The 17609-nt window shown below is 38.5% G+C and overlaps 1 protein-coding gene across 4 annotated transcripts in view; it reads right to left on the minus strand.

Moving 5' to 3' along the window:
• MAPKAP1 (MAPK associated protein 1) overlaps positions 1-17609 on the minus strand; it is a 266882-nt gene that overhangs the window by 205039 nt on the left and 44234 nt on the right. For all 4 annotated transcript variants that reach the window (XM_007539997.3, XM_007539996.3, XM_007539995.3 and 1 more), the window contains one exon: positions 12612-12760. In XM_007539997.3, the coding sequence (XP_007540059.1) occupies positions 12612-12760 (149 nt within the window). The remainder of the gene's footprint in view (positions 1-12611; positions 12761-17609) is intronic.

A 17609-nucleotide genomic window follows, 5' to 3' on the forward strand; every position in this document is an offset into this window, starting at 1 on the left:
TAGCGGGTTAAGCGCAGGTGGCACAAAGGGCAAGGACCGGCTAAGAATCCCGGTTCAAGCCCTGGCTCCTCACCTGCAGGGGCGTCTCTTCATAAGTGGTGAAGCAGGTCTGCAGGTGTCTTCTATCTTTCTCTCCCCTTCACTGTCTTCCCCCATCTCTCTCCATTTCTCTCTGTCCTATCCAACAATGACAACAACAACAATAATAACTACAACAATAACAAAAACAACAAGGGCAGCAAAAGGGAATAAGTAAATAAAAAAAAAAGAATAGGAAAGCTTTCAAGGGAGGGAATGGGATAGGGAATTCTGGTGGTAAGAACTGTGTGGAATTTTACCCCTCTTATCCTATGGTCTTGTTAATATTTTTTATTTTATAAATAAACTAATAACAATTTAAAAAATAAATAAAAATTAAAAAACTCTTGAAGATAGAATAAAGTAAAACAGGACCATCAAGATAACTTACATGTATGTCATCCAGGCTAAGACCAGCTCCCATCACTCTGAGGGGGGCTTCAGTGCTGTGGTGTCTTCCCCTCTCTCCTACTGTCTCTCTGTCTCTGTCCCTATCTGGTAAAATTGGCCTGAAACAGTAAAGCCCCAGTGACAAAGTGGGGGAAAAAAGGGTGTGAGTGACAAAAATAGATCTTAAGATGCAGAAAAGTAAGAAGTGTGAATTCACACATTTGGGTTCAAACACAGTCATAATTTGTCCTTTCTTTGAAACTTCAGTTTCCTTATCTGTCTGTATAATAGTAACAAGACCCACATGTATAGAAATGCTCTGAGAACTGACAAATTATACAATTATACAAATTATACAAAGGACTCATACAGGGCCTAGTACAAAATAAGAACTTAATAAAATGCGATTATAGTGATATGGACTTAAAAAAAAATTTCCTTAAAAGGAGGTAAGTCCTATAAGCTGAAATCTTTTTTTTTTTTTTTTTTTCCTCCTCCAGCAGGGTTTTATCACTGGGGCTCGGTGCCTGCATTACAAATCCACTGCTCCTTGAGGCCATTTTTCATCTTATTGGATAGAACAGAGAGAGAGATTGAGAGAGGAGGGGGAGAGACAGAGACACCTGCAGACCTGGTTCACTGCTTGTGAAGCAACCCCCCTGAAGCAGGGGAGCTGGAGGCTCGAACTGGGCTCCTTGCGCAGGTCACTGTGCTTCATACTATGTGCATTTAACCAGTTGTGCCACGGCCTGACTCACCATCGTCTGAATTTACATGAATTTTGCTTCTAAAATGAAACAAAAGCATCACACACACACACACACAAAAACACTTGGTTTGATGCTATGCACTTAATAAAACAGGAAGAAAAAAGTTACCATGGGTTAAAAAAATTACAAAGGAAAAATGAAAGTCAGCAAAACCACAGTTTTAGAAAAGTGTTTATTAGATTTTCTTCTTTCCACTGTGGAAAAAGTCCTTCCTGTTGAAGAAGGCAGTGAAATTTTATCACAGCTATTGCTATTCATAAATCTTATATCTATTTTAATTCAATCTGGCCCTAGCCTCTGAGTTGCTGCACCACAATTTGATTACTATAACCATACTTTTTAACTGCTGTCAGGAAAGACAGCGCCTTATACAAACATCTGCCGGAACACATGCCTGCATTCTCCAGCACCAGCCTTAAATCACACTCTGGTGATGAATCTTTATCTGACACTAATACTTTTTAACTTCATACAGACAATTAAAATGAATTGTAGCTAAATGCACATATAACAAATCAATTTAATCTTTGGTTACATAGTAGCATATTTTGCAAATTTTCCAAACTTACATTCTTACATGTATCTTTGTCTAGGTGTGAAAAACTTCAATATAACAAAAAGGAGTAGAGATATTAATAAAACACAGCTCCTGTGATACTGCCAGATAGTTGAAAGCCTCAAAGAGTAATGACATTTGAAATTTATCACTGCCATTAAAAAAAAAATACCACATTTACATATGTAGTGCACCAGGCTTACATTATAAGAGTAACCAAAATGGAGTTTCTGTCTTACAGGAAGTAGTACAAACAAATAACAAACAAGCCTGCCTAGGCTAATTGGTGAAAGTCATTGCTGTTTCCTCACTCCTACAGTTTTCTGTATCTATCTCTATTACAAAACCTTATCACATTTACTGTGCAGTTAAAAGTTATTCAATGCTCTGTTCTTGTGCTCAATCAGATGCACCTGATGTCATGAATCACTGTTACAGTCCACAGCTTAGGGCACAACCCTGATGGTAAAACATGGCTACCCCACTTGTTAGCTATGTGGCCACTCTTCAAATTCCTCTAGGGAAGTCAGTCTTGCCCTATCTATCAGTGCCTAATACAGAGTCAGTATGTAATAAACATCTGAAATGAAATAGTACAGAGTCAGTATGTAATAAACATCTGGAATGAAATAGTACAGAGTCAGTATGTAATAAACATCTGGAATGAAGTAGTACAGTGTGGGAGCTCAGTACACTGTTGGAGATAAATAAATCCACTCTGCAGAGCAAGAAAATCAGTGGAAAGAAAAATAGCATTTGAGGGACAGACATACATTAGATTAGGTGATAGAGCAACTCCACCCTCAAGACCCCAGTCCCAATATCTCATTATTTATTTTATATACACAGGAAAATTGAAACTTAGAAGATATAGTAACTAGTTTAAACAAGCAACTGGCAATAAGATTGAAACCAGCCTAGTAAAATTTAAGTCCATCAGTAAAGAGGAAATTTTTTATTTGTAAATTTTGACAATTTTCAAACATTAAGTGTATTTCCTCATAAAAATTGCTGCAGAACAGACTAGGAAAGACAGCTATGGTACTAGAATACAGGTTAAAAAAAAAAGCTGGACACTAGTTCTTTCACTTACTAGTAGAGCAATCTTAAGCAAGTCACTCTATTTCTCAGTTTCCTCATTTATAAAATGGAGACAGCACTCACTACATCACATTTTTGTTTTGATTAATTAAAAGAGAAAAGTATCAACCTACATGTAGAAGGTCAATTCTTCAAGAGTTCAAGTTTTTCTTTCTATAAGAACATACATGTCGTTCATACCAGCTACCTCCTGAATAACAAAACTGTGGGTATTTAAAGAAAAAAAAATTCATGTTGAAGGAAAAAAAAATTCCTACTTACAAATTATGTAGAGAAAGGTACTTCAGTGAAAAGACTGAGCAAAAATCTTACTGTCCCCAGCCCCTGCAACATCTATAAAGCTGTCTCCTAAGCATTCCCTGGGCTCTCAGAGCTTGAACTTCATTCCAGTAAGATATCATCAGCTAATCTGACAACTAACTAGTTAGGAAGAAGACAGGACTATAACAGTGATTTCATTATAATAACAACACATTCCCGTTTTATCTAAGTCTGCTAACTTCCAAAAATTACAGTTACAGTGTCTTTTTTTTTTTTTTAAGAGAGAAAGAAACCAGATCACTATTCCATCATTTTATGCAGCAGTCAAGAGTGAACCAAGGGCCTCACCCATACAAGGCATGTGCTCTGCTACTGAGCAACTTCCCCAGCCCTTCAATGTCTTCTTAAATAACACTTGACACCTGCCTTGTTTTAAACTGCTCTCTCATTTTTTCTTCTTAATGATCTGGTACCCTCAGCTGGGCATTTGAGAGCACAATCCTATTCCAGAGAAGACATAACTGAATTCTAGAGGCAATTCCAAAGCTGGCTGTATGTATGACTAAAGATGAGGATCCTAGCTCTCAGTCTACTCTCAAAAGATCACTGCATCAAGTGCCCCAGATGCAAACCAAGTAAGTGAGGGATACCCCCAACTCCCCAAAAAGAATATGAATTGTATGTAGTGTCTTTGAGGACATGGCTATAGGCTTTCATATGTATTCAACCAGCTCATAGAGGTCATGTCCACCTCATCCTCAACCCTCATGGTGCTTCCTAGTTCACGAAATGTTATCACCTATTCAATTCCACAAGGAAGTTTTTGATCAGGAAATTGTCCTTAAACATCCTTTCTCTCCTGATGCCCTACAAATAATAGCTGATTACCACTTTGCTTACTATGTATCTCTTGAATTCACTCACTCACTCTAACACTAACAAGAACAAGTTACCATGACTCTTCCTAGCACCTCTTATGGGGAAAAAAAAGTTCTTGACTGAGTTATCTATCTCTTCTCTTATCCTTAGGTGCACTGTATTTCAGTACAACTCTAGTGATCTTTTGAAAACACAAATCTAATTACCTCACCTACTCAACTAAGCTTGCTCAAGGTTTTCCAATGCTTTAAGATCATACCTTTCCCCCAAATGAAGCAGGTCTAAACTCTGTCACTTCACTTTGTTCCAAATTCTCCCCTATATTTAGGGCCCAAGGATATTGCCTCCATCTGTGCTGCAAAACTGTCCCTTGCCTCTGGCACTCTATACATCCTTTCTCCTCCTCCAATTACCAAGCAATTTCCTACTCATCCTGTAGCTTTCAGATCAAGCATCACCTTCACAGGGATACCAACTATGACCCTCTAGGCTAGGTTCTATGATAACACTTTCAAAGCACCAAGTACTTCTGCTAGAACTTGATATTTAATTATGATTATACTATGACTGAAAGTTTAAATTTAGTTTAAGGGTCAGAAGATACCTCACTTGGTAGGTACAAATGCCATACCAACCATCCAGCTCAGTTCTGAGTCCTGACACCACTTGGTGCCACTGCATCGGGGGACGTTGTGGGTGCTGTGCTATCTCCCTGGATTCAGTCCTACTAGTCTATCATAATGTGCTAAAAAAAAAAAAGTATATAAGAGGGCTGAGTGGTGGTACACCCAGTTGAGCATACATGTTACAATGTGCAAGGACCTGGTTCAAGCCCCACAGTTCCTACCTGCAGAGGAAAGGCTTTGGAAGCAGCGCTGCAGGAGTCTCTCTGTCTCACTCCCTCTTTCCCTTCCTTCTCAATTTTCCTATGTCTCTACCCAGTAAATAAATAATTTATAATAAATAATAAATAAGGAGTGTATATATCCAATATCTTCCTTCAGAAATAGAATAGGGTAATAAAAACTGATCTACAAAGATTTGCAAAATAAAGTTACTATAACAGGGTGACTGCTGAAAATACTGAGATTTTACTCCCCTTTATTAAGGGAAAGTATTATGTTAAATGAAGTCAATTAAAAAGAGACAAATAGCTCAAAACTCAGAAATAGTTATCTTAAATGTGTCTTCTAATTTATTTATTTATTGTCATCATCAAGGCTTCCCCAGTCTTGGTCAACTTTTTCACACAGAGATAAGAACAGAGGCTGAGACACCACAGTACCAAAGCTTCCCCATGAGGTGGGAGTCAGGGCTGAAACCTACATTCAGCACCTGACAAGTCAGGAGCAATTCCCAGGTGAGCAGTCTTGTTGCTCCATATCTATTTATTTTTAAAGATCTTGTCTTTAGGGGCCACAGGTTTCTCACCCTGTACAACACACACATTACCATGTGTGAGGCCCCGCATTCAAGCTCTTGGTCACCACATGGGAGAACCTGCGGGGGCAGGGAGGGAAGCTTCATGAGTGATGAAGCAACACTGTGATCTCTGCTCTGTCTCTCACCTTCTGTCTAGTAGAAAGAAAAGAAAAAATGGCCACCAGAGGCAGGGGAGTCAAGGCCACATTTCAGTTCAGGTAGTGAAAGTTACTGTCTAGGAACACAATCAGTTAAAAAGAAAAAGTGAGAGAAAGAGAAAGAAATAGAGAAAGGAGGAGAAAAGGAAGATGAGAAGGAGGAGGAAAAACAAAAGATAAAAAAGAAACATAACCAGCAAAAAAAGTTCATGTTATAGTTTTTGTAGTAAGATTCTGAAGATAAAACAGAGTAACATATTAGAGGGAACCATTCCCATGACAACAGCAAATAGTCCAAGTTTAAATGAGAAGCACTTTCCTCTAAAGGCATTTTTTAACATGATTTTAATTCAGTGACCTTTTCTACATTTTCCAGTGGCGTCATGCTTTTCTACAAAGTTTTAAGTGATTTTTCTTTGAAGAAAGCTATTTAGTGCCAATGACTGTAGAAAACATTTGTTCATAATTATCCAGACATAGACTGAAACAATGCTGAAACAAGAGCAGCATGCAAAAATGTATTTAAGGACTATCATCCCAAAATGCTGCTAAAAGCTATTAACCAGTATGTGTTAATTGCCACAGCATTCATATTAATTTTCACTTCAGGCTCGACATTGTGGAATATTTCCCCTGATACATTTTAAACAAAGTTTAATTTAAGGAACTGCTTCTATCAACACTTATGAAAATTAACAGCCAAGCAATTAGCACTCATGAATTATCCCTTCCCCCATGCTCTCTGAAGCTTCCCCGTTTAAACAGTTTCTAACAGAGAAATGGTTACTTTCTAACAAGTTACCACAATCAAAATCACAGTTCTCTAAATAAACTAGAACTGGTTTAGCTTTTTAAAGCACCTGTCAAAGCAAACATTTCCTTACGTAAAATTTAGAGTAGAATTCAGCTATGTAACCTCTTAATAAACTGCCAAGCCATCACTAGCATCCCAACTGAGACATTTTTTTAAAAAATCACCACTGAAATAAGATGTGAAATACAAAACTACTGAGTGACTTCCCTCATATATGCAATATAGATAATTAAATCATATAAATTTGGGAGGAAAAGTAGTCAAATTGTCTCTTGGACTTTGTGAGAACTATGGGACAGAGGGGTTGGCAATGCCAGACAACAAGGGATTTAGTGTGAAACTATACCTCTGAAATTTTATAATTTGGAAACCATGATTAAACCATTAATTAAAATAATAGTAAAATAATAACCACTGCCCCCAAGTAGACAATTATTTGTGTTAATTACCTTCTTAAAAGTTAGGGGGCAGGTGGTGGTGTACCTGGTTACATGTTACATGTTAGCGTACATGTTACAATGCACAAAGACCCAGGCTCACGCCCCTGTTCCCCACCTGCAGGGGGAAAGCTTTTCAAGTAGTGAAGCAGGGCTGCAGGTGTCTCTCTGTTTCTCTCCCTCTATATCTCCACCTTCCCTCTTGATTTCTGGCTATCTCTATCCAATAAATAAAGATAGTTTGTTTAAAAAGCTAAAGGGAGAACTCCACTGAACTAAAAACAGGCAGTAAAACAGTACCTTCATCAACCCCACCACATGACTTGTTTAATGATGCTACTCTTAATTTCCAGTTATAAGAACACATTTTCTTTCATTTGATCCCATCAATGATGTAATGAAGTACACAGGAAAAACAGCATCACTGGCCCTAATCCTTTACTGAGGGAAAGTGTGAAATTTGTTGTGTGATCCTTTACTGAGAATAAAAGAGAGAGAGAGAAGCGTGGATTTTGTTGAGTGCTTCCTATGTTCTAGCACATTTTGATAATCTCACACTTTGTCCCATTTAGGTCTCATGAGGAAGACACACTCATTTTACTCAGCCTGTAAATACTGGAGCTATTCTGAAGTCATAATATAAATGCTGGAGTCAGGCTTCAAACTTGATCTTACTGCAATACAGATCTGCTTACTAATTAAATTGCATTACCTCTGTGCTAGGTGCTTTATCTAGTATTTTCCCATTTAATGGTATCACCAGATTTTAGAGGAAGGAATTCTCATTCTTCTTTACAAGTAAATAAAATTAGATTCAGACAAGTGACAAAACTAACTGGAGATGACATGACAATCACTACCATTTCACTATTAGTAACTGTAAGAACAGAAACTTATTTGAACTGCTAATGGCCTAATATCTGGAAACTGTGTTTAAGCATATTAGTGGTGATGTAATAGCAGAAGCTTCTCAGGTAAGCAATAAGGCGTGGAATGGAAAGGCTTAGATACTTTTGAAAGGATGGCATCATAGGGCATTTAAAACAGTGATAAATATTTATTGCCTGTCAGTAGAGTATATCCCCTCTTCACCTAAAGCAATTCTTTAAAATACCAAACAACTAGGGACTGGCACAAGAAGTTTTCTAACCTTTTTAAGCTCTAGAACAGTAATTGTATTTAGTTAGTGAGAATATTCATAAGTTCTACTTTTTTCATTAAAGGCTGAATGAAGACAGGTGGCTTATTCCTAGTTTTGCCTTGTCCACATAAATCCACTTAAAACTACCTTCAATCTATCTTGAATTTTTTTCCAAATGGCGAGTAACAGAGTTATTAATTGTCTATGAACTAAAAACAGGTCACAAATAGCAAAGCCAGTCTGCTAAAGACATAATATAAACATAATAAACATGATCATAGGAACAGTCAAAATTACAACAAAGCACACAGTACTTGCCCTCTCAATTATATGCCTTCACCAAATGTAATGTTCTAACATTTATTTTAAGAAAGGGGGGATAAATTTTAAAAAAAAAGAATGAGAATAGAGAGATGAGAGGACTTCTCTGACATATCAGTGCTGAGAATCAAACTTGGGGTCTCTTGTATGCAAGTCCTATGCTTGACCACTGAGTCATTAGCCTGCAATCCAGCCACAATTTTTGTTTTGTTGTGTGCTTCATTTTGTTTTTTTATGTGCTTCATTGCTCTAGATCTTTTTTTTTCCCCAGCTAGAGAAAGAAAAAGATACTACAACACATGGGAGTCCTGCGGTAGCGCAGCCGGTTAAGCACACGTGGTGCAAAGCTGCAGGACCAGAGTAAGGATCCTGGTTCAAGTCCCCGGCTCCCTACTTGCAGGGGAGTCACTTCACAAGCAGTGAAGCAGGTCTGCAGGTGTCTGTCTTTCTCTCCCCCTCTCTGTCTTCCCCTCCTCTCTCCATTTCTCTCTGTCCTATCCAACAACTATGACATCAATAACAACAACAATAATAATCACAACAATGATAAAACAACAAGGGCAACAAAAGCGAAAAAAAATAGCCTCCAGGAGCAATGGATTCATGGTGCAGGCATTGAGCCCCAGTGATAACCCTGGAGGAAAAAAAAAAAAAAGATAATACAGCACAGAAGTTTCCTCTGGTATAGTGTGTGTGGGGGGAGGGGGGTGCTAAAGCCTGTGTCATGTACATGGCAAAGCAGGTCCATTATCTGGCCCCCAAGATACCGTGCTGGCCCTCAACCACAAACTTCAAAAAAAATATCAAATAAGGGAATTCAGCGGTAGTACAACAGGTTAAGCACACGTGGCGCATGCAAAGTGCAAGGACCAGCAGAAGAATCCTAGTTCAAGCCCCCGGCTCCCCATCAGCAGGAGAGTCACTTCACAGGCAGTGAAGCAGGTCTGCAGGTGTCTATCTTTCTCTCCCCCTCTCTGTCTTCCCCTCCTCTCTCCATTTATCTCTGTCCTATCCAACGACGACAACAATAACAAGAAAAATAAAACAACAAGGGCAACAAAAGGGAAAATAAATAATTTTTTTAAAACATCACAAAAAAAATTTTTTTTAAATCAAATAAGTGAACCTTGGCAGGTGGCAAAATGGGAGGAGTTCTAGATTTGTAACTTGGGAAGTTACAACCCTGACACCACATAAGCAAGAGTGATGTTCCAGCCTTCTCTATATCTTGTGAAATAAAGTGAATGAATACTATAATGTCAAAAACAAACTACTTATTAATAACTATAAGAAATTATTTGAAAGAATTCATATTAATTTAGCACAAAAGAAAAGACATGCTTTGCCACAGAATCACTAAGGCCAACAAGTCGCTTTGCAAAGTATAGAAGACACTAGACACTAGATGTGCATGCTTAACTACAAAGTAATTTAAAACCATACCAAAAAATAAAATCCCTTTTTCAAGTCTAATGCTAGTTTAATCTTAAAGAGGATTTCACAGCAGTCAGTTCTCTAGAGGAAATACATAATTAAGCAGTTTTTTAGCATATTTAATTAGACCCCAAACTCTTCCCTGTCCCCTTCTCTCCCCAATTATGTACCATTTGCCCAAGAGACCTAAGCAACTCAGTTAATTATGTAAATAAGGCAAGCATTACTCCCAAGAAAAGCACTGTGAATATTCGTAGGGGAAAAAAAATGAATATACTTTAGAGGCTTTAACAAACCTTTGCAAAAAGGAAAAATACGATTATCAAAATACAAGAGAAATCCCAACCTTTGTTACAAAAAGTATGGAGTTCAATGACAAGGTGATGAATTATTAAAACAGGACACTTATTTCAGTTCTTAACTATGAGCTGAGTAAAAATAAAATAATTTTAAGTTACAACAGTAACAAAAATTTAGTAGTGAATGTCAAATGATTTATGGCAAGAATCAATGTGGAAATTATTTAAGTCGACTCTCACAGAGAAGGCTTTATTATCAAGGGGTTGACATGATCTTAACTCTAGAGGCAGACATGGTGCTGTTATAACTACTACAATCCCATTATTATGCAATCACAAAATGCTAATTTGATCATTTTGAGGTGTTATTTGAATAGTCATTTTAATTTCTCGGTTACAAAAAGGCTTGACTCAAGTATAATTCTCTATTAATCATGGGGATGTCACTGAATATCATATTGATGCATTTAACAAAGATAAAGAAAGACTAATTTAATATGTACAGTATAATATCCTTCAAATATTAGCCACTTTCATTATCTATCTGCCAAATGCATCAATATTAAATAATGGATTAGAACAAGGGTTTAACAATCTTTTAGCAATTGTAATATGTAGGATAATAAAATAGCATCGTATCACAAGATAGAATTATCGATATATAAATCTTTCTTTTTTAATGTGTAATGGTGACTAGCCCCTGCTCACATCCTTTGCTGACTAAAAATAGGCATAATATGACAAAGGCATTGAGAACTTTAAGTGTAAACACACTCTAACAAAAATTAATTATTTTTATTGAGGAAATGGCTTTTTCACATTTAAGGAAAAATTCTCCCTACATTTCAAAAGTTACAATATATACCAGATGGTATTCACAATCTTCTGGCAAATCAAAACCTAAATAATTTGTGAACTTGTCAGTGGCATACTTGGTTAAGTACATACATTACAGTACCCAACAGCCAGGGTTCAAGTCCCTGGTCCCCACCTATAGGGGGAAAGCTTCATAAGCCATGAAATAGTGCTGTTGCTATTTCGCTCTCCCTCGTCACCCTTACTTTTCCCTGCCCTCTTAATTTCTGTCCCTATAAAAAAAATTTTTTTTGTAAAAACATCAATAATTCGCAATAAAATCAAATGGATACTGAGCTATGAAAATATAATATTTTAAAAGATCTGCTGTTGACATCAAAGCAGCATTACATATTAATTATTCTAGCGATTACATCCGCAAGCAATAAGATGGTATGAGACAACAGAAGCAAATGCCAGCCATGTGCCCTAACCCTAATAATAATTTGTCACATGTCTAAATGGATCACAATTGCAGCATTTAAGGAAAAACAAACAAGCAAAAAAACTTCCACAGTCCCCACTAGCTATCTTCTATTCCTGTCCCCTTCTTTCTCTGTTACATTCCATAAGGAACAGAAGGAGATAGAGGCAAATAGAAGCTAAATAGAAGCTTTCTATCAATACAATTCTCTTATTTACTAAAAGCTTTAACACCTGTATATATTACCTATGCATTTTGTTTCTAGCTTTTTCCTATAAACACAAATAACCTCATGTGCTGATTATAATATAAGCTTAGTTAAACCCATGGGAACATGTTAAATTGCAAGCGGTAAAAGTATTTCAAAGACAAAACATCTCCAGCGTGAGGTAGATAGTATAAAGGTTGTGCAAAGAGACTCTCATGCCTGAGGCTTTGAAGTCCCAGGTTCAATCCCCTGTACGGTGGTATAAGCCAGAGTTGAGCAGAACTCTAGTAAAAAAAAAAAAAAGAGAGAAAGAGAGAGAGAAAAAAAAACATCACCTTGCACAAAGAAGACAACTAACAGAACCAGCACACAACCAAACCTTGGATAAGAAAAATGCAAAAATAAACAAACAGCTGTATGTTTATTAATTATAATAGGGTTAAAACAGAACAAACTGTGTACAACCATTCCAGGCAATGAGCTATCATTCAGCACCCACATATTACTGCCAGACAGTAAACATAATGGCACCAAATACAAAAATCAACTGCTGCTATCTCCTGAAACAGGCTCAGCTCAGCTCAGCTCAGAGAGAGAGAATGGCAGGGAATGAATGGGAGAAGGAACTACACTTAGCATAAAACAGTGGTCATTTTTCTAAAAGGAAAACAAATACATTTTAACTGCTACAACAGAAATTTGTTAAAGAAAATATATACATCATCTAACATCCAAGTCTGAGTAAGATCCCCTACAATGCAATACTAAAATGCAAAGTAACAGCCTAGAATTCTGAAAGAGGCTCTAACCTCAATTATTCCTCCAGATAAACAATCAGATAAAACAATGCAAACTACCTCCCAGAATCACTCTCAAGGTTTTCCCAGATCAGATCATCAGAACTTTATTAATCACAACTCAACTAGCCCAATATCCTCAGAAACATCATTAAGTTCAAATTCATACCATTTAAAATCTATAATTATTTTGAATTCCTAAATACAATAACAACAAAGCCACTCAATTAAGGTTTTACTTAGAGGTACATTTTCATTGTACTTACCTTGCCATCAAATTTGGAATACTCATTAAAAGGATTATTCAGCTGCAGAGGGCACTGCTCCAGACGTACAGATAATATTGACTGTTTTCCAGAACATGGAGGCTTTTCTTTGAGGGACTTCTTTTCAAACAGTGACTTTAACTCCTGGGCTGTAATAGAAGTGGAAGATAAAGACATCTTTGTGATTACATACGGAGACAGCCTGTCCACCTTACCTAAAATGTCACCCGTAAAACCTGAAGGAAGAAGAACTCGGGAACCCATTCAGGTATCATATGTGTGAAAGTCTCACATATGCCTCAGTGTTCAACACTGAAAAAGTAAAGATTAAAAAACACTTAAGTCAAGACTAAATTTAGAAGTACTAGGGTTTAAGGTAAGGGGCAGTGTTAGGCAAACTAACAGAGAAGTCATTCTGCAAAAGCATTCATAGCTAGAAGTGCTGAGCTCTGGCCTGACTATTAACAGTTACTTGATATTGAGCAATTCATTAAACCTGTCCAGATTTGTCAAACTAGATTATCTTGAAGCTATCTCCTGGCTCTAGTATTATGTGATTCTGGAAATTTAGTTCTTCGAGGTCATGGTCCACATCTAAAACTACCCCAGTCTCTAATGACATCCTGCATAAAATGTGGATGACAAAGAAGCTGGGGGAGGAGAAAGAAAGCATATAGAGAGTGAGTCAATCTATTAAGTATCCTACTTAATCCTGTTTAATTGATCCTGGTTCAAGTCCCCAGCTCCCCACCTGCGGTGGGAGTTGGGGGTCGCTTCATAAGCAGTGGATCAGGTCTGCAGGTGTCTATCTTTTCTCCCCCTTTCTATCTTATCCTCCTCTCTCAATTTTTCTCTGTCCTATCCAACAACAGCAACAAAAAGGAAAGAAAGGAAGGAAGAAAGAGAGAAAAGGAAAAAGATGGCCACCAGGATCAGTGGATTGGTAGTGCAGGCACCGAGCCTCGGGGATAACCCTGGAGGCAAAAAAAAAGAGAAAAGGAAAGAAAGAAGAAAGAAAAAAAAGAAAGAAAAGACCTCATACTTAAAATTTTTTAATAAACCAAACTTAGAGCTTAAAAATTGTAATGAAAAGTAGATTCGAGCCCATGCAATTCTTGAACATAGTCAAAATGAACTGAGAGAGATCAAACAGAACTCTAAAATAGCCTTACAGAATCTTAAAAAAAAATTCAAGGTATGATGATGGAGTCAACAGTGGAGTCCATGCTTAGCATGCATGAGGCCCAGTTCAATCCACAACACCCCCCACCCACACACACAAAAAGTGTCCTAAGCAGTAGAGCAGGGATCTGGTGTCTCTCATGATACACTAATGTATGTAAATCGACTAATAGTAAATGTACAATTGAAAAGTTTCAGATTGTGTGGTCCAGGAAGTGGCGCTGTGGCTAAGGCACTGGACTTTCAAGCATGAGGTCCTGAGTTCAATCCCTGGCAGCACAAGTACCAGAGTGATATCTGGTTCTTTCTCTCCTATCTTTCTCATTAATAAATAAATAAATTTTTTTTTAAGTTTCAGATTTACTACTAAGCAGTAGTTTTTTTTTTAACTTTTTAAAATATTTATTTATTTTCCCTTTTGTTACCCTTGTTGTTTTTCATTGTTATAGTTATTATTGTTATTGATGTCGTCATTGTTAGAAAGATATGGAGAGAGGAGGGGAAGACAGAGGGGGAGAAAAAGATAGACACCTGCAGACCTGCTTCACTACCTGTGAAGTGCAGGTGGGGAGCTGGGGGCTCGAACTGGGGTCCTTACGCTGGTCCTTGTGCTTCACATGTGCTTAATCTGTTGCGCTACTACCCAACTCCATAAGCAGTAGTTTTTAAATACTGAAAGTATTAGTTTACCTGTAATCTCTTAACAATTTTATTGCCGTACACTGAAAAGAAATGACCTTTTATTAAATGCCTTTTGGGGGCCAGGAACACTGCCAGGTGTTCTCTCACCTTATCTTCTAGCTCCACAAAGAAACTGAAGTATAGTACACACAAATAAGTAAATTAGCAGGCCAAACAGTCGTACCTGTAAGGTTCCGTATGAAGCGATGTTATGCTAACTCCATTCTCACACTAATTTACACTTAGACCTTTCTCCCCAACCTCTGAATTTTGCCTCTTACTCCCTTGTTTCCTACATCATAGAGAAATAAAAACAACCAAGGAGAACTTCCACATGGTCTTACCTACACTTGTACTTGCCTCCCCTCCTGTTAACATGGAGAAACTGTCTATGTCCCACCTCAGGCCAATAAGTGAGCCTTTCCTTTACAGACAACATCCTACTCGCCTCTTGCCAACTAAAGGACAGACACTCATCAATTTCCTACCAACTTTGGAAAACTCTGTTTCTTCCAACTTTTTTCTTACTGGATTAGTCTTATCAACACATAAAGATACTAAAATGACACACACTTATGGGGACTAGAAGACTGCACACCCAGGAAAGTGTACATTTTACTGTGAATAAGGAGTTGGGTTCAATCCTCTGGCGCCACACAGGAGCACAATACAAGACACCCATCGACACTTTACAAACAAGAAAGCTGTGGTGTCTCTCCTCTCTCTATCCCTTTCTGTCTCTATCTGAATGTAAAATAATAACAAACAGCCAGCAAAAGGAGTCTGCCAGGAACAGCAGCAGCCCACAGAATTAAAAAAGAAAAAAAAAGTTCCAGAGACGGTGAGATAGATGACCATGTAAAGCACATGGCTTACTGTTGTATGCTTCATATTGGTTTGGTCTCCCCCCTACCCCCGCCTCTGAGAGATTTGGTTTGGCCCTTGCTAATTTCGCACCTCTTTTTCTCCCCGCCCCCTATGCTACGTAGTTCGGGAGTTCTTGGCGCGGCAGCGTGAGGAGAAGGATGCAGGACAGAGCTGTGTGGTAATTAGTTTGGGTTAGTTTATGAATCGTTGTTCGTGAATAAAGAAATACAGCTTCCCGGCCCAGCCGTGTGCCCCCAAGTCTCTGTCTACCGCTGCGAAGCTAGCCCGGCCTGCTGGAACCCCGAGCCTTAACGACAACTTACTGTGCATGAGGTCCTGATTCAAGTCTCAGCACTACATGGAAACACACTGGACAGAATCAGGGAGTGCCATACATGGTGGTTAGTGTTGTGTTATCTCTCCTCTCTCTCTCATTTCCTCTTTCTCAAAAAGAAGAAGGAAGAAGAGGAGATGAATGGACCAGGGAGACACTTTGCAGTGAAATCACATAAATGAGGCCCTGAGCTCACTAAAAAGAGAGAGGTTATGCCTGAGACTCCAAAATTCAATCCCTAGCACCACCACAAGCCAGAGTTGAGAGAGCTCTGGTGTGTGTGTGTCTCTCTCTCCCTTTCTCTCTCTCTCTCTGCATCTTTCTATCTCACTCACTAATATAAAACAAATAAAATATTTGAAACAGAAAAAGAGAGGGAGAGAGAGAGAGAACAAAAAGAAATCCTTCAATACCATTCCCCTTGAAGCTGTAACTCTTTTTACTGCCTCTCAAAATGATTGTGAACATTTTTTGCTAATTCCTCTCCTCCTAGTCTTCTAAATAAGGCATTCAAGTCCAAACCACTGCATCAAAACAGTTTTCATCAAAGTCACCAGTAATGCCACTGGTTCAATAACCTATTCACCAATTTACCAACCTTCATCTTGCAGGCATCTTGGCAGCATTTTTTTTTTCCTCTGCTGGAATTCCTGTCTATACAATTTCACTGTGGCCAAGAGATAATAGTTTTATCAGACAAAGAGGAGAGATCGCAGTACTGCTCTACTGTTCATGGAGCTCTCCTAGGTGCTGTGTATGGTGTTCCTATGTAGTACCCAAGGGGGGGTGGTGAATCCAGATGTTCATTTATAATAAAGTATGCGTTCTACTGGGCGAGCAATTTCCTAAGCCCAATCTCTTCCTTTTCAAAACACATGTAAACTTAGATTCCAGCATTCGAGTCTATCTAGATCTTATTTTTTCAGGTAACCCTTGCCAATTCTTTATCATGTTTTCCCCTCAAATCTCTGTCAATTCCAAAGGCACAGTATTTGAACCTTTTATTTTCCCTACCTACATACACATTCTTGGTGATCTCATTCAGCTTTATATACTAAGTATTATCTAGGGGGCCAGGCAGTGATGCACCCAGTTAAGAGCACATAGTACTCTTAGCACAAAGACCCATGCAAGGACCCAGGGTTCGAGCCCCACTCCTCACTTGTAGCTGGGATGCTTCACTAGGTCTGTAGGTGTCTCTATTTCTCTCTCCCTCTCTATCTCCCCCTCTCCTCTCAATTTCTCTGTCCTATCCAATAAAATTGGGAAAAAATGGCTGCTGGGAGCAGTGGATTTGTAGTACTGGTGCCAGGCCCCAGCCATAGGCCTGCGGATAATAATACACACACACACACACACACACACACACACACACACACTGGTTGTGGGCGGGGTAGATAGCATAATGGTTATGCAAACAGACTCTCAAGCCTGAGGCTCCATCAAGTCCCAGGTTCACTCCCTCACACCACCATAAGCAGTGCCCTGGTAAAAAAAAAAAAAAAAAAAGAAGTAGAAACTGAACTGGAATTGGCGTATCACATCAAAGTAAAAGACTCTGGGGTGGGTGGGTGGGGAGAATACAGGTCCATGAAGGATGATAAATGACATAGTGGGGATTGTATTGTTAAATGGGAAACTGGGGAATGTTATGCATGTACAAACTATTGTATTTACTGTTGAATGTAAAACATTAATTCCCCAATAAAGAAATTTAAAAAAAAATTGTGTATACCGGGGGTCAGGCGGTGGCGCAGTGGGTTAAGCGCATGTGGCGCAAAGCGCAGGGACCGGAGTAAGGATCCCGGTTCGAGCCCCCGGCTCCCCACCTGCAGGGGAGTCGCTTCACAGGCGGTGAAGCAGGTCTGCAGGTGTCTATCTTTCTCTCCCCTTCTCTGTCTTCCCCTCCTCGCTCCATTTCTCTCTGTCCTATC

Source organism: Erinaceus europaeus, chromosome 10 (assembly GCF_950295315.1).
Source record: "Erinaceus europaeus chromosome 10, mEriEur2.1, whole genome shotgun sequence".
NCBI classification, from domain to species: domain Eukaryota; kingdom Metazoa; phylum Chordata; class Mammalia; order Eulipotyphla; family Erinaceidae; genus Erinaceus; species Erinaceus europaeus.